Source organism: Peromyscus maniculatus, chromosome 6, assembly GCF_049852395.1.
Source record: "Peromyscus maniculatus bairdii isolate BWxNUB_F1_BW_parent chromosome 6, HU_Pman_BW_mat_3.1, whole genome shotgun sequence".
NCBI classification, from domain to species: Eukaryota; Metazoa; Chordata; class Mammalia; order Rodentia; family Cricetidae; genus Peromyscus; species Peromyscus maniculatus.
The window spans coordinates 46913084-46940775 of NC_134857.1; the positions used below are offsets into that span (position 1 = coordinate 46913084).

The 27692-nt window shown below is 38.1% G+C and overlaps 1 protein-coding gene across 1 annotated transcript; it reads left to right on the forward strand.

Moving 5' to 3' along the window:
* On the forward strand, nucleotides 1–26839 carry Tiparp (TCDD inducible poly(ADP-ribose) polymerase). The gene is made up of 6 exons (XM_006972623.4): nucleotides 1–348; nucleotides 2892–3852; nucleotides 17473–17641; nucleotides 18797–18957; nucleotides 24252–24527; nucleotides 24828–26839. The coding sequence occupies exons 2-6, from the start codon at nucleotides 2933–2935 to the stop codon at nucleotides 25273–25275; spliced, it is 1974 nt and encodes a 657-aa protein (XP_006972685.1). The 5' UTR covers nucleotides 1–348; nucleotides 2892–2932; the 3' UTR covers nucleotides 25276–26839.
* Nucleotides 26840–27692: the final 853 nt, after the last annotated feature.

Consider the following 27692-nt stretch of genomic DNA (forward strand, 5'->3'; position numbering starts at 1 on the left):
ACGGGAGGCGGGGCCCCGCTTCCCGGCACCCACTGAGCGCCCGGCCCCCTCACCCCACCCCACCCCCTCGGCACCCAAAGCTCCGCCCCTAAGACGAGAACGCCCGGAGGAGGAGACCGGAAGCCACTTAAAGCAGAGCTGGAGCTGACAGGCGAGCGAGCCGGAGCCCGGGAGCGCTGCTGCGGCTTTCTGCGCCCTAGTCCGCGGAATGGCCAGCCCGCGGCTCGCCGCCTCAGCCGCCCACGACCCCTAGATCCCGGCACCCGCCCTCGGCTCCCACCGCTGGCGCAGACCCGGCCCGCCGCTCCGAGCCCGTGGGTCCGTTCTAAGGGCAGCAGCCCGCCTAAGGTAAAAGGGCTCGGGGTGGGCTGCGAGCGGTGGAGGGACCCCCAAGCGGGGTGGCTGGCGCCGGCCTGGGCACCCCGAAGTCCCCCGGCAGGACAGCGGCGGATCGGGAGACTGCCTGGGCGAGCTGAATGCGCTCTTGTCTGTCGGTGGCGGGGTGGGATCGGGTCAGGAGCCGGTCCCCGGGAGTTGGGCAGGTGTCTAGATGGACCGGCGCCGGAGGGCTGCGGGGCCGCCGGCGATGCCCCTCCGGGATGGGGGGCGCAGCAAGCGGGGGCAGCCCCTGCGGGAGGGCTCGGCGCTGCGGGAGAGTTCCGGCCGGCGCGCGTTCCGGGCTGCAGCCCAGAAGTTTGCAGCCTGTGTCGGTGTTGTTAACTTTGAGTGCGCACGGGTCCCCTTCCTCTTCCCCGCCACCCGGGCATCGCCCGCTGGGGCTCGGCCCCGCAGCCCCGGGGACTCGCGGGACGGTCCTCGGTGGGTGGCAGGGCTGACTCGCAGTGAGTGGCTTCGGGGAGGTGGGAGGTGGGGTACTTCAGGAGGGTGGACGGTGAGGGGCAGCCCGGGTTCCTGAGGACAAGGTGAGGGCGGAGATGCCCACCCACACCCCCGAAAGTGCGGAGCGGGGTGGAACGGGCGGGCGCGGCGGACAGTGGTGGCTGCGCAGACTGTCGCGGCCGGCAGGAGGCGTCGCTCGGACCCGGACTCGGCGCCCCGGTGTCTCCACGGCTGGCTGTTTGGGGCGGGCGGTTTCCATGGAAGGTGTGATCAGCCGGGAGTGCCAGACGACCCGGGCGTCACGAGGTGAAGGGTGGTGCGACTGGATTGCCTGCTGCGGGCGACCGGAGGAAACGTCCTTCTCCAGTCTTTATTTTTCTGTTATGCAAACTAATTGAGGAACTGGTGGCTTCCGCACTTCACTCCTCTGCTTCCCAGTTCTGTTTCCGAGTTTGGTGAAGGGCAGTAAGAGGAAAAGTTGTGTGCGTGCGTGCGAGTGTGTGTGTGTGTGCACGTATGAATAAGATTGGCTTTAGGGTTTTGCCTGGATTGGTGTGATAGGAGTGGATAATGTGCGTGCGGGGGGGGGGGGGGAGGCACAGGCCGGTTTGATACGGAGACGGAATACCACAATCTGTGCCAATTGAGCCTTGAGGCAAGAGCACCGAATGATGAATAATAACGCCTGGCTTGGCTGCTTTCCAGTTATTTATGTCTCATGTCAGATCCCTCCTTCGTGAAGCTTTCTCTAACAATGCCAGCCAGCTCATACTGAACTATCTTTTTAAATCTCTTCTGTTCATAGACTAGCACTTTGTTCCATGCCTTGTATTTCTCCGAGTTTTGATTAGTAAGCACTTTTTATACACAGACTTATAAATCCTGGATTTTTATATTCGTTTTTAAAAGCACGCAGTTTTATCATTGTTGGTTTTGACCTTCAACCAAGAGCAAAGCATCTAATGTGTGCTTATTCTTCAGTAATGCAGCCACTAAATATTTATGGACATCCTCAGTAGTGCACTGTGCTAGGTACTGTACTGGTCCCCTAAGATGCATACTTGATTAAATCATAGGTCCTTGCTTCAAAGAGCTCTTTCAGTCTATTGGACAAGAAAAAAAGACCATTAATTGTTCATCACTGTTCCTTCTCATCTGGCACAATCTCAGTAAATACCTGGAAATCTCACTCGTTTTAAAGGGGCTGGTTCTCGCAAGGAAATTTCTCTCAGTAGTTCATTCAGATTCTGAAATTTGTGGTGTTTTATATTTGTATTTTTGGTTTATAATATGTTTTCATTTGATTTTTAAAAAAATGGGTATGTGTAACTTCTAAAGATAAGGACTAGATGATCCTTTGTATAAAATCGTGTTGTATTTGGCTTCTAACACACACACAGTACAGAGACTGTTGAAGGTGAGCATGTCCTGATAGTCCCTCAGTTTGGGTAATGTTTTTGTTAATTGTAAAGGTAGATCTTTAACATTTGGAAGTTAAATACTGCAACTTTCAGAATATTAAACTGCTGGCAGGCCTGGCTGCTCCTGTGTCTATTCTTACTCACGTCCTCCCCACCCAGTTCTTTCACTTTTTAACTTTTGAAATTTATCCTTTTGATGAACTTCCCTCCCAAAGAAACTTAAGTTTTTGCAAACTCATGAGACAGATCATAAACAACTGTGAAGGGAACCACAAAGCCAAGTGGAGATGTGGTTTCCCTGCTTTATCATCTAGAAGAGACAGTTATTTCTACCTCACAGTAAAAATTTATACCCCAGTAGAATCACAGGCTGTTAAATATAGTAAGTCCATGAATAAATGGTCCATACCTATTGAAAGAGACATTCTCATCTACCATTATCTAGTGCAGGTTTTAGCATAGCTTTGGAGTCTTCAAGGCTCAATAAAAATGAAAATTGACCTGTAAGAGCTAAATATAATGCGAGCACTGATTACAGATACTTAATTGTGGACCAACACAAATGTTTTAATGAATGAATGGGTTCAGTTGTCAGTTTTCAAATGATCATCTTTCTTCCTTTCCTGGTAGGATTTGTACATACCGAGGTGCAATTGGAGCTAATCCACATCATGGAAATGGAAACCACCGAACCTGAGCCAGACTGTGTAGTACAGCCTCCCTCTCCTCCTGACGACTTTTCATGCCAAATGAGAATCTCGGAGAAGATCACTCCATTGAAAACTTGTTTTAAGAAAAAACAGGATCAGAAGAGATTGGGAACTGGAACCCTGAGGTCTTTGAGGCCAATATTAAACACTTTGCTAGAATCTGGCTCGCTTGATGGAGTTTTTAGAGCTAGAGACCAAAATGCAGATGAGAGCAGCTTACATGAACGTATGGTGAAAAAACCCCTGGAAATCAACCCATCATGTTCACCAACAGAAAACAGCATGTCTGTCCTGATTCCTGGTGGGACAAATGTTGAGGGCCAATTACCAGAAGCTCATCCTTCTACTGATGCTCCAGAACAGGTGGTTCCAATCCAGGATCCCAGTTTTCCACCAGAAACCATCAGTGGGACAATGCCAGATTCTTCAACAGTACCCTTCCAAACTGACCTTTTGCATCCTATTGCAGGTGATGTTCCTACCAGTCCTGACTGCATAGATAAAGTTATGGATTATGTTCCAGGAGCTTTCCAAGACAATAGTTTTACAATCCAGTACATTTTGGATACCAGTGATAAGTTGAGTACTGAGCTCTTCCAAAACAAAAGTGAGGAAGCTTCCCTTGACCTTGTGTTTGAGCTGGTAAACCAGCTACAGTACCATACTCACCAAGAGAATGGAATTGAAATTTGTATGGACTTTCTGCAAGGCACTTGCATTTATGGCAGGGATTGTTTGAAACATCACACCATACTGCCCTATCATTGGCAGATCAAAAGGACAACCACTCAGAAGTGGCAGAGTGTTTCCAATGATTCACAGGAGCACTTGGAAAGATTTTATTGTAACCCAGAAAATGATAGAATGAAAATGAAGTATGGGTATGTATTATAATAACTTAAAAATTGTTAATTTCTTTTTCTAAAGAAAAAGAAGCTGAAAGTTTGGCATGGTGATTTCAGTAGTGTGCCAAGTTTTTTCTTTTACGACTTTTATGCTATTCTGATTTTTCATGATGTTTGGAGTAGTGTAGTCTCTTTATGATTTGAGCAATTTAGATGCTGTTCTGTTTAGTGTGTATATGAATGAAAGTTGTATATACACTGTGTGTTGTGAATCGAGTACTATTTTAATTGTTATCACCTTTAAAAGAAAATCCATGTGAATCTTAATGTGAATACTAAATTTATCTAGTTTTGAAATTTTTATGTGTTAGGTAACTGTTTTTTTAAATAGGAGAAAAAATATTTGGAACATTTTATGGTCCTCGTTAGTTTGACTAAGCAATTTTTATATGAATAATTCAGAAGTTCTTCCCATATACATATATATGTGTATATGGGAAGACTTTGAGGGATGTCCATGTGTGTGTGTGTGTGTGTGTATGTGTAGGTGTATGCTATTTTGATGGTGTTTGAATGTGTATGAGTGTTTTGCCTGCATGAATGTATGTGCACCCGGTACCTTCAGAAGCCTGAAGAGGATATTGGATAGCGTGGAACTGAAGTTAGAAACTGTTGTGAGCCTCTGTGTGGATCCTAGGAACTGAACCTTAGTCCTCTGCAAGAGGACTGAGCCATCACCCTAGCCCCCATTTCTTAAAAATCATTTAAATAAGGTATTGTCCAAAAACTGTATTGCCCCTGAGCTAGCAATCCTAAATGTTCTGTCGAGAGTAATAAAGTTTATGAATTCTCAAAGCCACTTTAATCCTTCCATCTCCAGATTGCAGACACTTCAGAGCAGTGGCCTCTCACTTCCCTTATGAAGCAGATTTCCAGTCCATTGAGTACTTGAACATTTTGGTACATTAAGTTTCTGTTTGACTTCGTCAGAAAGAAACTAGCAGAATCATTGTCTATCATATTACATTCTGTTACCATGAGCAAGACAAGACAATCATTTTGGTCCCAGAAGGTCCAAAAATTCTTAGGTCAAAAACATAGTGGGCATTTATATCTTGTAAGATGATTTTGCTGAAAAGCAGCCAGATTTAGAGCCCTTAGCATACACTCCAGGATCAGTTCTAAAGTAGTTCCAGTAGGAGCTTGATTTCCAAATTAGTATTAGTGATGTTAACTAATATTTATATGAAACTTAGGAGAGGAAAAGTGTGAGTGAGTTGCTATTATAATTAATATTGCTGCTGCTACATTGTAAATGGTCCTGCAGTAATAACATAACTGGAAATATGAACTGTTAATTAGTAATGAAATTCTCAGTAAACTACAAGAAGAAATAGAAGATTATAAATAATTCTCAATAAATTAGGCTTTTGGGGAGTTGACCTGTGGTCATTGCAACCTGGTTTTCCTTGTATTCCAAAGCGATGTTGTGTTTCCTGGCAACAAGATGCAGATAACGGCATGTTGAGCCTTGCTGAGAGATTCACAAACAAGCTGGAGCAGCCCAGGTTCACATGGTTACCACATTATTTGGCTAAAGCTATTAATCTCTGTGGTCAGGCCTGTAAAGCTGGTCTCTCTGCAGATTGCACATAACCAGGAAATGTGTGTTCAGCTGTGTATATGGCCATATTGAACCCAGTCTTGGGATTCAGGAATAGTGGATGAATGTCAGTTGGTTGTTCTACTTGTTTTGGGTAGTTTATATATATACCATATTATCATTTTGTAGACTTTGAGGAATAGTCATGGTTTTGGGTCTCTAGCAGCGACAGGCCATGGTTTCAAACTATGCAGATAACATTCTTTATTATTCTTTGCACCTGTGGGGATTTAACACCTAAGTTAATCAAAGTTGGCTGTGTAATATTTATTTTGTTTTCAGGAGTGAAATTGGGTAGGAAATTGAGCCAGATATGTTCACAGTTCCCTCTCAGCTCTTTAGTTAAGATGATGCTTATATACTAAAAAGACATTTATGAGATTTGGGTAATAAATGCCTATTTGATTCATTGTAACAAGCTTGTGATATGCTCCTTTTTTTCATTCTCTGCTTTTATACATCGTAGGTGTTTATTGCCAACTCCACATTTGATTTTTAGACTTCTTTTGTACATGGGCCATGCATTCAAGAATTTCTAAATTTGAAATATGCAGCTGAGAGCAACAACACTAAGTGTATTTCTATTAAGAAAATAATCTAATAGTATAGATTATATACTCATATAACAGTATATATAGATACTCATCATTAGTAGATGGTGATTTTGAGAGGCAGAACTAAGCAGTTTGAAAGGATCCTTGCTAATTGGAATGCTGTTGTTGATAATTGAAACTGGAGGTAGTGCAAATCTTTTTAGCAACCAAGATCACCATGAGTTTCACATTACATTCATTTTTAAGTAAGTCAGAACATTCTTTTAGGTACTGCTACTCCTTAATAAGGAAGGGAACCACAAACTAGGTTTTGGGACTAACTTGCTAATGAAACTATGACCAACGAGTATTCCTAATTCTCAATTTGTTGAAAGAGGATAGGGGTGAACCCATGGTTAGTTTTTCTCAAGGAGAAGGTGTTTTTGTTTGAGACATGGTCTTGTTCTGTAGCCCAGGCTGGCAATGGATTCATGGCAGTCCTCATACCTTAACCTAAATGCTATGATTATAGGCATGAGTTGTCATTCCAGCTCAGAGTTTTAGTATGCGTGTTTGCTTAGTATTTATTGGTAATAGAATTTTACTTGCTTAAAATGTTGGTTGCAGTGTATTTTTATTGGTAATAGTTCTTATGAGCCTTTTCAAAAATCTATCCAAGGGATAGATGAGATCAAAGCAACTCTCTGTACGAAGACAAAGAGAAGTGCATAGTAATGATAGAAAGCTTATATTGTGGTTTATATGGCTTAGTAAAGTGTCTAAACTAGAGCAAGCTCCTGACTGAACTTGACTGGAATAGTTAAATTAGCCAAATTAGTTCTGGTCTACACAGCTGTGATGATGTATGAACTAACTCATTACGTGTTATTGATAACACTGGACAGAGTAGAACAGCTGAAAGTTAACTATGCCTTGTGACATTTTGGTATTTCTTGAATATACACAGCTGTATGAGTTTGAATTTATTTTTAAAATTCCTGTGTCGAGAAAGAGAGAGCTCCATAAGCAAGAACTTGTTTGAAGTGACTTTCAAAATGGGTGCCTTGTACTATTATGATAAAGCCATGCAATGACTTATTTTTTCTACCTCTTTATGCGGCTATTTACATATGAAATAAAGCTAATTGGCATCTATCTGTACTAATCTAGAGAAGTTAGTGGGTCTGTGTAGCGCTATCATGGGAATCAATAGCAGTCATTCATTTACTTTCCTGGCTTCTCATCAATAAGTAGGTTACTTTCTGAAGCAGCTGTCACCTGGCTTCAGGTTGGGGTCAGGCTTTTCCTGATGTAATAAAAAATGAACCTTGGAAAAAGCAAAGATTTCTAATTATTCAGACAGTCACAATCAAAGCTCATCAGGCTATCTGGCAATTCCTGAATATAACTGCATGATATATAATATAGTTTATTATCCAGTTGAATCCAAAGCTTCTAAATTTTATTATATATTATAAAGAAATACTAATAACACTAAGGTATAAAGAAAAACTCAGGCATATGAGATACTTTAACTCTTCCTGTGCCCCTGTAAATCTGTTTCATTTTTTTCTGTTGCACTAGAATTTCTAGACTTACATTCAGTTATAAAGCAAAGATAAATTCTTTGTATTTCTGATTTGTGAGCCTCCCTTTATTCCAGATTTGACTGCTATTTCTAAAGAATGAAGCAGTTTATATCATGTATAAACCTTAACTACTGAAGGACTGCTACTAAAACCCAACCGTTGTAAATTGTAACTGTTTTCTGTGGCCTCCAATTTCTTATCCCCGGATTTGAGACCACCAGATTGTGCATTCTTTGTCTGATGGAGTTGGTTCTGGAATGTATTTAGATTAGGTTGTCAGGTCCTTTTAACCTAGATCAGCAACCTTAAGTAATTACCAGTCTCTGTGTTGGAGAGGGAAAACTAAGTGCATGTGTATATCACTTTACAAAGGGAAAAAAAAATCTTACTTTGAGTTCCATTATGATTGATTCTGGCACAGCTTTGTGAAAGGCAGGCTCAAAGTGGACACTGGTGAATTTGAAAGAAACTCAATTTTTAAAGTAAGCAGTGTTTCTTTTATAATTGAATTATTTTGTATCTTTGAGAGAGAGTAGAATGCTAAAGATTGAGTCACTTTCTGTTAAATTCTGGGTTTAGAGTTAGGATTTTTATGCTTATTTATGACAAGGCAGGCTTTCTAGGGACCAGGAATTACACTGCATAAAGAGCCCCATTATTTTTTTTCCCCTACAATTGTTAAACCTCATCCAGCTCAACCTCTGAAATAGTAACTGAAAGCCTCAAATTGTAAATAAGAGTTTGAAATTTCAAGTGCTGGATTTTGAAATATGGCGTGAAGTTTTTTTTTATGTAAAATAAATAAACTTATCTCAGTTTGTATTTTGTCGATTTATCAGTCTGTACAAAAGATATTACAAACAACTAGAATCAATTCTGTGATTAAGAAGATGCAAATTTTAGAAGTTGATGTTATCCAAAAGCTTCTAGTTATCAAATATTTGAGAACTTTGAATTTTTCCTTTCTGACCTAGCCAGCTACTGTTTTTAGGACAAGCATGGAAAGTTAATTAAGCATTCCTCTTTGCTGTTCTACACGATAAAATATGCCTGTCTTTTCAATCTTTCTCTGCTTTATTCTGTTGACTAACTTGAGCACCCACTTGACCAGTAAAGAACCCTTTCGTGCTTATTGCAAAGGATAAGCTTTTAAGAGTGAGAATGGTGGGGTGACTTGTCTCTCGTATTCCAGTATTTGTACCACAAGAAACTGTGTGCAGAGTGTATTGTAAACTTTCGTGACTAAGTTGTCTGAGAGTTTAGTAAATTTGTATTCTTTATGCAAATTTAAGTCCCATGCTTCAGTGCAATTGCTTCAGAGAATTAAAGAAAGGTTTGTGTTACGTTGGTTGAAACGGTACTTCTCTCACATTAGCTGTATTTTTTTTTTTTAAGAAGATTCCTTTTTGCATCTTAAGAAAATTCTTACCCTGTTTCTTCTCATTTGAAATAGCTATAAGTTCTTTGCTCCAAGTTTTTACCAGCACTGATTAGTCAGGCATCAAAGAATGGCAGGAATGGGAACCCAAGGATGAGCTTTGCAGGAATACATGTGCTTTCAGGATCTTGCTTATGCTCTGGTCGTCACAACTCCCGCAGCTGATCAGGGTGGAGACAGAAGAGCAAACAGTTCAAAATACCCCGTATAATTTCCTGCTGTGGTTGGCTTTGGCTTTCTGTCACCTGGTTCAGCTTTTTATTTCTAGACATTAAAAAATTCAGCACAGAAGAAATAACTGGGCTTACTTCCTAATACTCATCTTCATTTAAAAAAATAAAAGACATTCATGAACCTGGGTAAAGGATGAAAGAAAAAGAAGTTCCTGTTTACTTTTTGACATTTGGATTATCTCAGTACTATCGTATATCAGAAGTGTTGTGTGCAATGTTCTACAATTAATTTGTTAATTTAAAAATTTAGACTAATCCCTAAAATTGAACTCATCAGAGAAACTTGACTTTGTAGATGCCTTCTCTTCTTCCAAAAATTACCGTTTAAGATCATGGAAAACTTTTGTGATCACTATTTGTAAAAACTCATAGTTTTGTTTTTTAAATCTCTCAATATTTTTTCTGTAAAAAACGTTCTCATCCCTCCCCCAAGCACTTGCTTGAGGAGCTAACAGTAATGTATTTTCTGTATATTAGTTTGTGTACCTTAAACTTTAGTCTGCTAAAACTTGTTTACTTATCTTTAGATTGTTAGCACCAAATACCAAATCAGTGAGTCTATTTCCATTTCTTTTATTTACTAGTTAAGTTTATTTGGAGTAACTGAGGAAAAAAGACAAGGCTAAATAAAATTTGTAATAGTTTTTTTTAAAGAGCCATTTGTAATTGAAATATTAAATTAGAAATAAATTGGATTACTACATTGTATCTTTCTAGATTTAATTAAAATGTGTTCTATAATGTTTATAATTAGTGTCTTGTTTATGTATAAATGAGTTCTAATTTGAGATTGTTTTAAAGTGATTTAAAGATTTTTATCATTTACATGCATCTTATATGTTTATATACTATTAAATATTTTGTTTATGTAGAAGTGTTTTATACATTTATTTCAGTCCTTTCTACTTTCAGATGTTTAAAAATTGGATCAATTTGTGCCTTGCATATATGGCACACATTTTTGATTGATCACTTTGAAACTCCAGCTTTTAAAATACTTTATTCAACAAAGAGGATATTTACCTATTTCAATAATCTTTAGCTGCATAGTTTAAAGCAATATAAGGTATAAATGTAACTTTTAGCATGATTTTTAAAAACCAATCTGTGCTTCCTATCTCAGCTGTTCTCATAGAAATTAAATGTCACTTCCTTATTAGGCCACAATTAAATATGTTTCACTTATAGTTACCTTCTACTAGTCTCAGGGCATGTGATTGAACTTGGATCAAAGTTAAGGCTGTATGATATTTCTGGCATCTTCAGAGTGCAAAATTTAATCCTAGTGCTCGAAATAGATAGCAGTAAGTTCTCACAAGTATACTTTTTATTTACAAAAGATTTTAGACTTATTCACATCACATTAGAAAATTTTTCTATGTTCTTTGCTTTCATCTGCAGTTTTATTTTAATTTTAAAAAAGGCCTGTAATATTTTATTCTCTTTCTTGAGTATGGATATCATAATTTGCTTTTAGTGATTACGTTGGTAGAAATGGGTGCTAGTGTGGGGAGTAGAAGGAAATGTAGGAGGTGTAGGAACTTCAAATATAGGGTCATTAGGATTTTAAACAGATATTTAAATGAATTCAAGTGGCTGTCTTAGTATCATAGTGAGTTTTGTTTGTTTTAGCATAAGCTATATATTAACTGCATTTTGCTCCATTCTAGACATCCTTTGGAATATTCTTTCGCTCCCCTTTCTCCTTTCTTTTCTTCTCTTCATCTCTGTCCCACCCTCCACCCCCTATTCTACTATGTTCTCTTCTAGAATGACTCCACGATCACACACTAAATGTCAGACATGTAAATCAGGCATGATGTTTGACATACAGACAAGTGTGATGTCCCGCTTATAATTAACTGCCTGCCTTCTCAGAAATTCTGAGACATGTTTCTCGTGTTCAGAAAAGTCCAAGGGCGGCAGTACACATGTGCATAATTTTGCTGCATGATCACTTTTTAAGATGCATTGTATCTTAAAATGGGGATACCCTTACTCCCTACCCAAAAATTTTAATGTATTTAGAAATATTAGATAAGCCAATGAGTCTGTTAATAGTTTTACTGAGTCATCTAAGCCTTAGTAATCTTGCCTCTGATAGATCAACCTCTTTAAAAGTAGACACATTTAATTCATAATCAACATTAAAGATTTGTTATTTTATTTTTCCTGCATGTCTGTATGTGTATGATGTGCATGCCTGGTGCCAAAGAGGCTAGAAGAGATTCCCCTGGAACTAGAGTTTCAAATGGTTGTGAACCATCATGTGGATGCTCAGATCAAACCCAGGTCCTCCAAAAGAACAGCAGTGCTGTTAACTGCAGAACCATATCTCTAGCTCTAACATTTGGTTGTTAATCTCCCCATAGCTACTGAGATCCATATGGATAATAGTGTAAACTCTAATTATTTTATGAATATGTGTGTGACTGTAGCTACTTTGAAATACAAAAGGAACCCAGGTATATAAATTGTTTATAATTTTCAGCCTCTAGTGAATAGTGAAAGATGTTGCATGGGATGTCAGCATTTATAAATGTTTTATTTTCTCCCCTAGGAGCTCTCTACTGTTTGTTTGAGGCAGTGTTAGCAAAAATCATAACCAGTAGCAAGATATGATCATTGACAGAGATAGTGCTTCCAATATAGAAAACTATGAGCCCTCTTTAAATGCTCTCGGATTCAAAGAATTGTTATCCAGGCCTAGTGTTACATGTCTGTAATATGGCAGGGGGACTGCAAGTTCAAGGCCAGCTGAGGCAGTTTAGTCTGTGTCACAAAGAATAAAAAAAGGGCCAGGGATATAATTGAGTGGTAGGATGCTTGCCTAGAACATGTGAGGCCCTGTATTCAATCCCCTCCTCTCAAATTAAAATTAACCAATGCCTCCAGTTTGTGTATAGGGCAAACATTTTTATTGTCTACCTTGAGATAAGGAAAAATCCTAGTTTTAGCAAAGGAGATATTACTCATTTTCATATAAATTTAACTGCATAGTTTAAGGAATAAAGTACATAGGACTCTGAACTTTAATAACTATAGTGTTTTCACAAAATATTTTGGTATGTTATACACCATGTGTTTGGTTCTCATCTCCTTGTAACGTCTTGAAGGCATGTATAAGCTGGCAGATACTCCAACATAACTGAGTTCTGGAAACATCAAAGCCCTGTATCAAAAGCCAGCGATATTTTGTGTCCCTGTGAAATATCTTCAGCAGCAACAGCAAACATTCCCATCTGTCAGGCTTGTCTTAAGCTAGGAGAGCCTACATACTCTCCAGGCAGCATTTAATCTTTTCCTTCTATCATATGACCCACAGCTTAGGGAGACATTTTCATTTTACATGATAGTAAGAAAATAAGAGGGCTTACTAATTGTGACCGGTTAGTTCAGCTGATGAGTACTAATGTTTGAGATCGTAGATAATATCCTTGTAGAAACTGGTTAACTCTTTAACAGGCAGAAAGCCAAGGCTCCAAAGTCTACCTGATCTCGTTAAAACTGAGCAGAGTAATGTTCAGAAAAGTTTAGACTTAATTTGCTTTGCTGAAGTCTGAGTTCTAATTTTTATTTACATCATCTTCCCACTTACAAGTCTGCCTCCTATGATTTGTATTGGCATCATTATCTGAGAACACATATTAGAAACATGGGACACATTCTGTACTGAGAACGTCTTCAGTGTAATGAAGACTGGCCTCCAACTTGACGGTTCTGCCTCAGTCTTCTGAGTGCTGATACTGCATGTTTGTGCTACCACACCTGGCCACATGTAATTGTTCTTGATGTAGTTTGATCCTAACCCTAACCTCTCAAACAGCCCCCTTTATTGCCTTCTTAGGCTGTCAGCATTTGTCTCATATAATTGTTAGACTTAGAGTAATAAGTATTAATAAATACGCTCATATCTTGCACAAGAGTGTCAGTCTCTCCTCTTCCCTGCTCTTTCTCCATCTTCTACTGAAAACAAATCATCTTACTGGAGTAAGCTTTAAAAAAAGGCAACCATGGGCTTTGTTGAAAGTCATCCTGCCCATAGATTCAAGCCCTAACCTTAACCCAGCATACAAAGCTCTTTCTTATCTGGCTGCAGCCAATCTCTCCAGTCCAGTCTTATCTCTCCTCACCTCCCACATACACACACACACTCTGACCTCCCACATGAACTGCATGTGCTTCTTGAACTCTACCCTCATGCTCTGCTTAGTTAACCTCTCCACATGTTAATCCCTGGTGGTCGTCTGTTTGGTGACTTAAGTTCACATGTCACACATTCTGAGACAGCCCTTGTTACCTCTCCTGATACCTTTATCAGCAATGACAGGCCATTGATTGGTGTTTTTTTTTTTAAAGACAAGGATCTCACTACATGGTTGGCCTGGAATTCACAGTGTACTGTCTCCTGAGTGCTAGAACTAAAGGTGTAGACCACCACTCTTTGTCCAAGCCATCTACTTTTGAGTTATCCTCAGACCACCTTTATGTCCCATTTCACACTATAACAAAGGGTTGCTCTTCTCTCTAATGTTCTGTGGCATTTTGACTTTTTTCAGTCTTCTGTCCCTAGCATATAATCCAGTACACAGTCAGTGTATCTTCTTAAAATCATTTTTTAACTGTCCTTCTTTCCTTCATGGCTTCAAATACTTGATTACATTGAATTTATTTTGTGTGTGCATGGGGCGAGGGGACATGCCATGGCACGGTTATAGAGGTCAGAGGGTCACATGTTGGAGTCAGTTCTCTGTCCACCATGTGGATCCTAGGGGTGGCAGGCTTGGAGCAAGTGCGTTTTACCACAGAGCCATCTCACCAGTCCCTCAGTTACTTTATGAGTACAAAAATTGTTCAAAACTGTCCTATCATGTACTGAGTTCCCAAATGCATAATGCATAAAGAGAAAACTATCTGAGCAAGAAACGTTGTAATTTCTGTTTTACTCAATACCTATGTCTGTATTGGTTTTGATTGTTCTTCACCTCTGTCTGTTTATCTTTCACATTGTGGTATCTTTGCTCTCTCTTTCTTAGTATCTGAAATACACACACACACACACACACACACACACACACACACACACACACACACACACATATATATGTACACACATACACACACACACACACATATATATATATGTACACACATACACACACACACACACACACACACACACACACACACACACCTATAAGAAATGGTGTGGGGGGCATACTTTCAGCCCCTGTGTGGGTACTGGTGAATGCATAGGTAAGATATGTCTGGAAATGTTGGCTTAATTAGTATGTGAAGGTATTTGTGAGATAAGCTAACCATTGTTAAGAATCTAAATTATGAGAATGGGGTCCTTTTTGGAATTTCAACTTAGTTTTCTGTCTAGAGTTTGAGCAAGTATGTGTGGTGTATATTTGTTAGCAAAGCATGTAATAGTTTGTAATTTCATTCTTTTAGTAAAACTTGCTCACCGCATGTGTTTTTGTCCCTCTGATTAATGATGAGGTTATAACTGAATTCTACGGTATAGTGGCCCTCCCTTCCATTCTGGCTATCTGAACCAGGCTTCTCCTCTACCAGGATTGTTGCACTCTGCTTTTATAGTGGTACCTCCCCCCTCTATAGCTTTGTTTCTCTCGTTCAGTTTTCACATGTCCTATGATTACCGCATCCTTGTCTGCTTTCTCCCTCTTGATCTTCTGCACTCCGAGGTCCTGGATTAACTTCTGCTCTCCCATTGCCGGTACATGGTATGCATGACCTCCGTGTCTTCTGCACTGTTTAGAAGGTCTTCTCCAACAATTTGAACTGCTCCTGTGTTTCAAGGAGTAAAGCACGTAGAGAGCTCATTTTTCTAGTTCTCCTGCACAGCCCTTTTACTAGTTGATATTTCATAATATTTAAATTCCTAAAATTTTTTCTCTTATATACTTCTTGGATTAATAAGTTTTTTATTTTTCCTCATCTTTATCCATTCCTGGACACCAATAACCAATTTTTCTCCTGCAATGCTGCATATTTATCATTTATTCCAACTGTTTGAATATATTATTTGTGACTTATCAATTTATATGGACAGATATATACCGTTTCTTTGGAACTCTGGAAAACTGAGATCACATCTGTTTAATTCTTTGTGCATTTCTAGTTCAGCCCACCATTTATTATCATGTATAGATTACTCATAATGTTTTCTGGTAATAGGAAATAATGGCTTGATAAAGAAGATATTGAGCATTTGGTAATTATATACATGTATAGTGATACAGACTGTAGGAGAGAAAAAACTCTTGGCTTTGAATTTTTAAAGCATTTCCTGTTTAAGGAAAAGCAGGTAGCAAAATCAATCTTATAAAAAGATAATGTTTATCACATTTGTTATTTTACCTCTGTCAAGTCTGTAAAAGCATATTGAAAATGAAATATAGCTAAAACAGTGTTTTAATAAATCAATCCAATGAAAGTAAATTAGGGTTTGTCATAGAAATTTCATAATGCTCAAAGGACTAGAGTGCATAAGGGATGTGGCAAAAGCCATATTTATAGATGTTTTCTCATGCAGATCATTGTCTATGAAGTTTTAGTGATGAAGGCTTGTACAGAAATTGCTAAAGCGATGTCTACAATAAATTCTAAACAGCAAAAAGCAGGAATGACAGTTTGTTAACTTCTTGAGAAGCAGTTACAGGAAATGAAGTTAATGGGAATTACGTTTAGAAACTTGAAATGTCCCTCAGAGAGAGAAAGAGCTCTATCTTTCCACAGTTATAAATAACATCAGATTCTCCTTCATACAGTGACATGAAAATCACTCCAGGCAGCATAGTATGAAGTTGGACTTAAGCATAGGAATTTCCGTTTTCAGGGTTAATTTTTCCTTTTTCTAGAATTTGCTATGAACATTTTTCTTTTAAATTAAATATTACTAGTTATAAATAATTTTAAATGAAATAGTGTCCAAATGTGATTTGCCCCTTATTCTCTGAAAATTCCTAATTATACTGAATAAATGGGTTTCATTATTTCATAATGAACTTTGAGAAAATCTGTCCCCTTACCCTTATTCCGTATGCCTCTACTTCTCTCTAATAATCTCTCTTCTATATTCATGTTATTTTCAACTACATTTTATTCCCATTTCATGCTTACTTTAAGTTGAATGTTAAAGACCAAATCCTAGTTAGTACTCTTTTTAAGAAAAAAAAAAAATTGTTTTGGGACAGGAGAATCTTTAGGAACATTTTACAAGTTAGCTCGTTTTTTTCTGTCTTCAGTTACATATGTGGCTTTAGTTCAGTTTTCCCAAAGAGTAGGATCTGATCATAAATTATGACAGGATGAAGGGAGTAGTAGACTCCTGGACATTTGCCAGGGTGGTGTGCATTGAGAGATGCTTGTAGATATTCCTGTGGGAAAGGGAAAGGGTCTTCATTGGCTTGGAAGTAGGCTTTGTCATTCTTACCGTAGCACTACAGTGTCATCCTTAGCATATTACAGGGAGTAAGGAAAGGCTTCAGTAAATGGTTTAACTTGTATAACCAGTTTAATTTTCAAACATTTGACTACAGAGGGTTTTTGGTACTCATTTACAGTCCTTGAAACAAGTGTCCCAAAAGCAGATTTGGACTTAACTAACAAATGGGTTAGAGTGAACACCCTTCTCAGGATCTTGTTTTGTAACAGGGAAAATCTGTCCCACTACTTGATTTCACATATTAAGGTCTGCTTGATCTGGAGTGTCCTCTGTTTTATGGGTACCACTTATAGGTTTGCATTGAGAGTGGAGAGACTGAGGAAAAGCAGTCAGGAACTTAGTAACAAATATCTGTAATGTTATTTTATTTTAAAAAATATTTACTTGGGAAACGTGCAAACATTCATTATACAGAGCGGAGTACAATGAACATTTTACTAGTTTCTTAAAGTTGATGATTCAGATGTCTCAGCATGAACTAATGATTCACTAAAGAGGAAACATGTTTTATTTAGGCCATCCTTTGTCAATTAATGATTTAAGTGAATTTGATTCTCATAATGGACTTGTCTTCTCCAACAATGTGACGATGTTGGCACAACACCTGTAATACCAAGTGAGACAAATTTTGACAGTCCTACAACAGGATATAGTTGAGATTCTTAATGCCCAATAAGATGTTAGGTACTTTTATTTAGCCGGTCTTTTTTTCTTGGGTCTTTCTAGAGGACAAGACTTTTGGGCAGATTTGAATGCCATGACTGTATTTGAAACAACTGAATTTGACCAACTACGAAGGCTGTGTACACCACCCTGTAGTAGTACAAACGCTATTTACAACACATACTGGAAATTCTTCTGTAGAGACCACTTTGGATGGAGAGAGTATCCTGAGGTATTTACATGTTCTTTTTTCTTTTAAATACTTTAATTTTTTTCCTGAGGTCTTTTTCCTTTCCAACAGTGACTAAGTAGAACTGAATTTCTCATACACCTTAAGGATATAAATTTAAAAGTCTTGATGGTACAGGTAAAACTTCTCTCTTCATATTTCTAAAAGTATATTTCTTTCCATTAATCTGAAACCCATACATAGACTGCCACTAAAGGACTTTCCCGGAATCTTACAGTATAGAGATGAAGTACCTACAGACTTGGTACCATCTTCATAATAATTTTAATGAGATGAGAGTTGCTATAACTTTTGGATATATCTACCTTCTGTGCTTATAGAAATCGAATTGTGGTAAATTTAACATTTTTAGAAGCCAAATGGAACAAGAGTCACTTTTGAGTCTGTGGAAGAAGTGCTTGAATATGTTTAATAAGCTATGGTTAGGCAAATCATCTCTTTAGACTCTTATCATGCGCACTGCATCCATAGTGTGAGGTAGAACTCATCAGCTGCAAAGTCTTACTTGTAGGCTGAATCTGGATGTTAGAGATCAAGTTCTTATCCCAATGATTTGTCAGCTTGTTAATTTCATTTGTAGAATTACAAAAAGAGATTTTAGTATATATGTGTTTTTTAAGACATGACCAGTACCTTAATCCCAATTAAACACACTATTGAACTGTATTTGATTTTGTCATTTAAGAATTGATTGGTGTCTGCCTTCCAAATGGGGTAAGGGGAAGTTTAAACAGAATACTTGGACTATCTTTGTGCTTTTTCTCTCACGTTTCTTAGGCTTAAAACTCATTTTGGTTTTTGTTGTTGTTGTTGTTTTTAAATTTGGGCACTGTTATCTTTAATTCCTTCCTGAAAATTTCCTTAACAAATGTAAGTCAAGAAAGCCTCCGGGACATCATTAAGATTGTCATAAGGCAGAAGATATCCATGCTCTCGTGAACAGGGAGCATCTTTCTGTTTTACATATTTGAGGGACAGAAATCCTAAATATAGAAATTAGTTTGATTTATTGTATTTATTGAAATTCCTTTGACGTTAGCAGTGAAGTGAACTGTTCTCTGCTTTCAGTTACTTTTCTCATATCTTACAGAGATTATAAATTTGGTTTTCCTTTACCTTCTGTTTTCTCCTCCATAGTCTGTTGTTCGGTTAATTGAAGAAGCCAACTCTCGGGGTCTGAAAGAAGTTAGATTTATGATGTGGAACAACCATTACATCCTTCACAACTCCTTCTTCCGGAGAGAGATAAAGCGGAGGCCCCTCTTCCGTTCTTGTTTCATACTGGTCCCATATTTACAGTAAGTAGCCAGTTGTTTTTACTCTTCATTTTTACTTTCCATCTGTGTAAATGCACTACTGGATGCCAAATTTAAGAGAGTTATCTTGGTTACTATTACCAGAATATGAAGTTGTCCATTCTTTAAATTGAATTCTTCAGTAACTTGAGTTCAAATAACTATAGTTCACCCAACCCTAAAAGCATGAGTTTTGTATTGGAGCTTTGAACTGAAGAGCAGGGCACAGTTAACATTTTCCTATAACTAAAATAACATTTTTGGAATGAAGCAGAGTTTGTGTCTTCTTTTGAAAAGACTACTTCCCACCCAGTTAAATGGCCAGTGGACATGAGAGGAGTTTTATAAGGTGATGTTCTCCATTCGTTCTTCCTTGATTGAATTTTAATAGAATAATTTATGTTCTTTCTTGCTTAAGTAAGGCATAACTTCTTGTGATAATGAAATTATCTGTCCTAGTTCCTAAAAATACAGTTTCTTAATAAAAGGAGTTAGGTGCACCTCAGCAACCGTCAGAACAGTAGCCTTTAAAGGCCAGTTGAGGATGGCTCAGTGGGTGAAGGCACTTGCTGGCTGCCAGGATTGACAACCTGCAAACCATTCTTGGAACCCACAAGGTAGAAAGAGAGAACTGACTCCCAAAAGTTGTCCTCTAACCTCTACACATACTCCAAGGCTTATGAGTATAAAAAAGTGTGTCTAGGTCAATCATAACCTCTATCCAGATATACCATTACTAGATTTTGGTTTTGAAAGTGATACTACGTTTACTTAGTTTCTGTGATCCATTTTGAACTGTAAGATAGAAGTGCTGTTTTCATATTCCTGTTATTTTTATTTCAAGTCATTCATGGTAAACACTTAATGAACTTAATTCTGGAATTGAAAGAGGACCATTAAAAACAAGTCAAGCTGGTCATGATGGCTCTGGCTGTAATCTTGGCACCTAGGGGGTAAAAGTAGGAGGTCCTTGAGTTTGAAGCCAACCTGGCTTCAAATTGCTGACCAGTCTGGGCAACCAAGGGAGACCCTGTCTTAAAACAAGCCCACAAAACTCCAAAATAACAAGAATTCCTCAAACAATTAGAATTCAACACCAACTTGTAATAAGGTCAATTTTAGAAGTATATTGGCTTACATTTTCTTCCAAGTCTTTATGTGAAAATGAAAAGTGTTACCTTCTAAGTTGCTTTTTTGTTTTGTTTTGTTTTTTGTTGTTGTTGTTGCTTTTAGAAGTAATAGAAAACACTATTACTGGGATTTTACTAGTAGCACAGCTGGAGCCAGTGTCTCCATCCAGTAGTTAGGAACATACTGTCCTCCTGGTGAGACAGTAGAACTCATTAGTAAGACCAGCAGCTTGGCATGCTGAGCTAAAAGAAGCAAGATGTGGCTCCCCTCTTAGGGGAAAAATCCTCATTCAGATGCTACAGTGTTGGGGAAAGTTTTAAATAGTGAAAAGAAGTACTTAAGGGATTATGCCCTTTAAAAAAACCTTATACTCATTTTAAAAGTATAAAATATAAAAATAATATAAGCAGAAATGAGCCATTTTTATATAATGCAGACTTGCAAAAAATGAAAATAATTGTTTGCTTTTTCTTTTCAAAAACTCTGTTTTAGTCTTTCTGTCTGAAACGGTGATAATAAAAGAATTAAAATAAGAGATCAGCAAGTCAATGAGAACAGGCAGATGTTTCAAGAAGAAAAGCATGGGGTGGGTTGGACAGAGTGAAGTGTTAGAAACACCATCCTATCTGCCTTTCTGGTATACAGCTGTAGGACATTAAGGAGGAAGGGACATTGGTTCCAAAGAGCAGATTTCAGAGGTTGTGATCTTAACTAGAGAGAGGATGTTTTGTGTTTTACATTTAATCATTAAATTCAAAGAATCAAAGGAAACAGTAGATGTAAGGGTCATAAATTTCCAGCACATTCTATTGTTTAAAGAATTTTCCTGATGCTAATAAAAAGGAACCTGTTCTTTAATATTCCTAGAATACTTGAGCTGAAGTAGCATAAGCAATAAATCAAAATAAGGGGCTTGAGGGGCCATGTCTTAAAGTTGAAAGGACATCTATTACATGTAATCGTCTCAGAGTTAAAAGAATGCTAAATTTAGTTTCTTTGACTCTTCCCTTAGAGGGATAGAATTAATCCATTTTTATTTCAGTACTGAAATTGGTTTAGGAAACATTTCAAAATGGTAAAGGAAGGCAAGGAGAGTAAGGTTAGAATTGGAAAAGCCATTCTTCAGAGGTTCTTGACGGCTAATATAAAACTGTAAAGCATGTAATATGTTACTGGGATAATACAAGCTGAATAGAAACAGCATTCTCGGTGGTACATTTGTAACATTGCTTGAAACATACATGCACACATAGAGATACACATACACACTTTTTTTTGACATGGCAGCTGGAATATAACAGTCCATCATACATGTCCTTAGATGTTTTAGTAGGGTTATAATGTTAGCTTGATGCAAGCATATATGTGTGGGAATAGATGTTACCCATCTATAGAATCTAGAACATCCGCATGTTTGTGTTTATTGCTGCACTAGTCTTACTAGTCAAAGAACATCTATCTCCACGTGCCCACCAACAGATAAACAGAGAAAATGTGTTATATATTTACTAGGTTGTATTTATCCACAAAGAAAAATAATAGTCATTTGAAAGGAAATGGGTGGTCCTGGAGCTCATATTAAAGGAAATAAGCCAGACTCACACAGACAGTTACTGCATGTCTTCACTTATGTAGGATCTAGATTTAGCAACATGTATGTAAGACAGATATGAATGTGGAACAGGGGGTCTGGAAGGAGGATAGGGATAATAAAGAGTAATGGAATAAACAAAGCACAAAGAGAGGCATGTGTGTTTTTACTTTTCTCATTGCTTTGACAAAATACCTGAGGGGAGGGAAACAACAAACAAACAGCTTATGGAATGGTTTGTTGTGGCTACTAATTTGAGGATACAGTCGATTGAGGCAGGGAAGTGATGATAGAAGATGTGTGAGATGGCTGGTCATGCTAGATCTGCTAACAGAAAACAGAAAGGAAAGAATGCTGTCTTTTTATTTAGTCTGAGACCCAGATCAACTGTGGGAATGTCTTTACGGAATGCCATTAGGTTTATTTCCTGTGTTATTCTGAATCCTGTAAGATCAACCATTACAGCATCTATAAAACATAATAATGAAACCCATTGTTTTATATTCTAACTGTAAATAACAAATACGTTTTAAGTAGAATGTTTGGGGAGAATCTTACCTTTGTTGGAAATGTCAAACCCATTATTGAAATTGGGTGGACTACTAACTACCTTTGCAAAGCAGGATACAGGGAGGGGATAAAAGTTGAACACTTTCTGGTAATTTGTTCAGAACAGTGATGGCATTTTAAGGAGAGCCAAACTTTTTGAGAATCTGATTAAAGCAGTAGAGCTTCTCTTTTGAAAAACATACCAGTGAAAAATGTAACCATTTTAACAGGGAAATATACCTGTACCAAGGCTCCAAAGGAATTGACTGAAGTTCTCATGCTCCAAAAGACAAGAAAGATGTGTCTTTTGTTGTAAAGGTTGGAGAAACTACTTTAAATGTGCCCCTGAATTTCAGATAATGGTGGTGGTGGTGGTGGTGGTAGGAGGATTTGCTAAGTCTTGAATCCACTCACTTAGAACTTTGACTTACAAAGGGGCTTTGGGGCCCACTGAGTTAAAGGCACAGCTGCTTACTTGAAGCAGACAGGGATTAGAGAAGGCAATTGTGTTCCCATAGCTTTTAATGGGCCTTCTTAATAGGCCATCTTTTAAGAGTATAATGGCAATGTGGTAGTATTAAGACCAGTTGTCCTGAGAGTCAGGCAGACCAGCTTGTTCCACCACTCAGTAGCCTTATTTTATTGTAAGATGTGAAACGTGGAAATGGAGAGAAACAGGCCTGGCTTACAAAATGCATCCTGCTATATTAGGGCGAAATTACTGACTTCTCTGAACTGTTTCTTTTTATTTGAAAACTGGGAATAATCAAGCCATCTTACAGAGTTCTTGTGACAGTGATATTGTGTGTGAGATAGTTGGGAAATACACAGTACGTGTTCAGTAGGCGACTAATGAGGGTGATGGTAGGATATGCTCTTTAGAGACAAGATAAATGTTCATATCCAACTATAACCTCTGTGTCACAAAGCTCTTTTGAAAATGTCAATTTCCTAATCCACTTGGCAGACATTACTCCTTCCTTGTGACCACCATGTACTGATGAGTGAGTGTTACAGTACCCTGGTGCTGAAATTAGGTCTTGGGGTCAGGATTTCCTATTCTTTGCTTCTTCTCTTTTGCTTGTTTTGAAATAGCTGAGAAGTATGATGTAAATATATGAACTGAGAAGGAAAAAGCAAACCTACTGTTTATTTAAATTCATCTTTGAAAGTTAACAAAGCTGAACTTAAAGGTTGAATGAGGGGGCTGGAGAGATGGCTCAGGGGTTAGCAGCACTGGCTGCTCTTCCAGAGGACCCGGGTTCAATTTCCAGCACCCACATGGCAGCTCACAACTGTCTGTAACTCCTGTTCCAGGAGATCTGACACCTTCACACCAATGCACATAAAATCAAGTTAAATAAATTATTTAAAAAAAAAATTGAATGAATGGTGAACATTCTGGCATCTACTAGCTCTGTTTGGGGGTGGCGGGCAGGGAGAAGGGTGCTGGAGATTGAACCAAGAGCATTAAGCATCACAGGTAATCACTTAATTACTTGAGCCTACCTACCCTGATTAGTCTCCTAGTTTGTTTGGGGTTTTTTGTTTGTTTTATTTTTTTATTATTATTATTATTATTATTATTATTTGGTTTTCGAGACAGGGTTTCTCTGTGTAGCTTTGCGCCTCTCCCTGGAACTCACTTGGTAGCCCAGGCTGGCCTCGAACTCACAGAGATCCGCCTGCCTCTGCCTCCCGAGTGGTGGGATTAAAGGCGTGCGCCACCACCGCCCGGCGTTTGTTTGTTTTAGTTGTTATTGTGAGACAAAATTTCCCAAGCTGATCTGAGGTTCTATTTGTTTGCCTTTATCTCCTGAGTGCTGGTGTCATAGCTAAGCACCACTACACTCAGGTTCATGTTTTCTTCAGTAAATAAATAGCATAGTAATATATAAAAAATAATATTAATATATAAGCACTTAAGCTGTACAATTATAAACCTGGACACTAATACAAAGCATTGTATACTGTGGGATGTACCGATTTCAGACTGCTTTACTTACGTGTTTCTTCTCCATTTTAGGACACTTGGTGGGGTTCCCACTCAGGCTTCTCTGCCTCTTGAAGCAACTTCATCACAAATCATCTGCCCGGATGGAGTAACTTCAGCAAACTTTTACCCTGAAACGTGGGTTTATATGCATCCATCTCAGGACTTCATCCAAGTGCCTGTTTCTGCAGAGGATAAAAGTTATCGGATCATTTACAATCTTTTTCATAAAACTGTACCTGAATTTAAATACAGAATTTTACAAATATTGAGAGTCCAGAACCAGTTTCTTTGGGAGAAATATAAAAGGTGAGTCGGAGGTGTGAAAAATGTAAGAGAACATTTATTTCTTAATACAGCTATTGTAAAGTATAGAACACAGTAAACACTTGCATAGTGTACTAGATTCATATTTTTCCATGTAGGCACACATCCAATCATCATAATACACCTATAAATAATATTGTTAAAATTTATAATAAACTATAGTATGATTTTTGGCATTTTGCTTTCATAGCTAGTTTACTATTTAAAAGCAAAATTTGCATTCTGTTTATTACTATAACCTACGTGTCCTTCTCCTAAATGCCTGTCTATTTTTTGCATTAGGAAAAAAGAATATATGAACAGAAAAATGTTTGGCCGTGACAGAATAATAAATGAGAGACACTTATTTCATGGAACATCCCAAGATGTAGTAGATGGAATCTGCAAGCACAACTTTGACCCTCGTGTCTGTGGGAAGCATGCTACAATGTTTGGACAAGGCAGTTATTTTGCAAAGAAGGCAAGCTACTCTCATAATTTTTCTAAGAAGTCCTCCAAAGGAGTCCACTTCATGTTTTTGGCCAAAGTGTTGACTGGCAGATATACAATGGGCAGTCATGGCATGAGAAGGCCCCCTCCAGTCAACCCTGGCAGTGTCACCAGTGACTTGTATGACTCTTGTGTGGATAATTTCTTTGAGCCTCAAATTTTTGTCATTTTTAATGATGATCAGAGTTACCCTTATTTTGTTATCCAGTATGAAGAAGTCAGTAACTCTGTTTCCATTTGAAAACCTTGGTACTACTAAGTTATTTGATATGAACTCAATCCAGCATTTGTAGCAGGTTTGGGTGGGACTGGGTGGGAAACAGCATTGGACAGAAATAGAATTCTTTTCAGGCCCAATTTTTTAAGTGCTAGAAAGTAATTTTTTAAAAGAAACAATGGGTTTTTAAATGGCCACTTATTATTTAATTATTTACTAATTGTTAGTGTACTCAGTGTGGAAAAGACTAAAGAGTGCATATTCTTCATTCACACTTGTACATATAGGCAGCAATATTAGTAGAAGTGTTTGGAGACAAAAACAAAAACAACCGACTAGCCTAATTAAATGTTGCTTGGGTCTGGTAGAAGTTTGGTGAAGACAAATAGAAGCTGTGAGCAAAGTGAGGATTCTATTTACTTAACATTGATAAAACCAACTGGAACTGTACTACTGTGCTTATTACCTATCCAAAGCATTATGTGTTACACTTTGGGGTAGCATAAGTTCATGGTAGATGAGAAGAATTTTTCATTCTATGGGCAGGACTGAAATATATCACCTACTCAGAAAACTCCAGAATTTTCCTGAGAATTCGGTCTGTTCAGAGGAAGTAAAATAATAACAATAAAGGAACCATTTGAAAAAATTGTCACCAGCAAAATTTCCATTAATTAGTTGTGGAGTGTGATACATGTGTTAAAATTCAGCTATGGAAAACTCAGTCTCTTCCATTGTTGCTCACTTTAGTTTCAAAGTTGGGCAGCTATGTTGGTTAATGTTGGTTGAGGGTTAACAGTACTTCTTTTGGGATTCCAGACCTACCCCTGCACTCTGGTAGTAGACAGTAGAAAACATCTACACTCAAAGTGAAAAGGTTACTTACTGTGCTTTGCACACAACAGATTCTTAGCCATACCTGCTGAGTTGAATTGTTGAAGACAGCAAGCCCACCCTGTGCCTGCTTTGCCAGATGCACTGGATTTCTTGGCTGACTCTGTACCTTACACTACTTACTTTAATAGAAACACAAACTTGGAAATTGTGCCACTGGCCCAGCAAGAGCATTGTTGGGTGAATGTCTTGTTGCCTCAGTTCACAGAGGTAGTACTTCTAAGCAAAGCAAACCCCGAATAACTGAAGTGAAAGCGGTTGTTCATAAAATAACTTCCCATAGAAGTCCTTCAGATACCAAGCTCCCCTTGTATGTTTGTGGTTATCTCATTTACCCACACTTTACAGGAACTTCTTTGTTATTTAAAGCAAGATATCGCTGTACGAATGTCTCAGTGAATCAGTCTGTTCAAGCACTTACCAGGGCTTCCACACAATTATTTATTTTGCCCTCGTTGGTCCTGTTGTTGCCGCCATTGGCAGGAGGAAAAGAGCAACCGTGGCAGGCGTTCATTCAATTGTAACTTGTAAACCAGTGACCCCCAGTCGTTTTCAAGTTAAGACATGTTATCCTTGCTTGTTTGATTTTATGGAACTTGTTCCTTTTTTCTCCCTAAAGGAAACAAAAGCTTTATGACATATTTATTTTTTTAATAAAACTAAGCGAAAATAAAAGTTAATTCTTTAAAACTTCTGCTTTGTTCTGTTTTTATACAAAATAACAAATCACTAAATAGCTGATGATCTGTAAATGTTGAGCAGTTGCTTGATTGGCTGGGTGAGTGGGTTGGTTTGGTATTAGAAGACTATGATGGACTCTGAAGAGACCTGTTCAGAACATGCTGCTTATCAACTCTTCTGCTTGGGAATTGAAAGTGTATTACCTAGTTGTGAATTGTAAGTCACAAGAAAAGAATGAGTGTTTTATTTGCAGATATGTATTTGGGGGCAAGGGACAAGTTTTATATTAGCAAATACCTATAAAGAAAGAAAAACATGAGCTAGTTCGAAAGTGCCACTTTTAATAATATAAAGGGATTATAAAAAGGTTCAGCCTAATGAAATTGCTCTGATGAGTATCCGTGAGCACCTCAGACTGTATCTGCCATGATAATAATGACTTTTGTTGTAGAATGTTGGTTTATACGATAAAGATGTCCTGCCTAAGGCACCTTCTGATTGGTTTAATAAAGAGCTAAATAGCCAATAGCTAGGCAGGAGAAATAGGTGGGACTTCCGGGCAAAGAGAGGAAATTGGATATAAAGCTAGGCATACAAGAGAGATGCCAACAAGATATGATACATGGAGGGAGTCAGACTTACAGACATACAGACATACAGAATGAAAGAAGGGTAAAATGCCACAAGGCAAAACATATAAACATAAATGGGTTAAGTTATAAGAGCTAGTGGGACAAGCCTAAGCTAAGGCCGAGCTTTCATAATTAATAACATGTCCCTGTGTTGTTATTTGGGACTGGTGACAGAAAAGAAAGTCTGACCACAGACTTGTAAATTCCTGGAATAAGTACTGTTTTTATTGTTCT

Excerpts from the sequence above, each read along its gene's own strand:
- Tiparp (XM_006972623.4), top strand. The coding sequence starts at position 2,933 with ATGGAAATGGAAACCACCGAACCTGAGCCAGACTGTGTAGTACAGCCT. Across the intron at positions 3,853-17,472 it reads AGAATGAAAATGAAGTATGG|AGGACAAGACTTTTGGGCAG; the intron begins GTATGTATTATA and ends GGGTCTTTCTAG. Across the intron at positions 24,528-24,827 it reads CTTTGGGAGAAATATAAAAG|GAAAAAAGAATATATGAACA; the intron begins GTGAGTCGGAGG and ends TTTTTGCATTAG.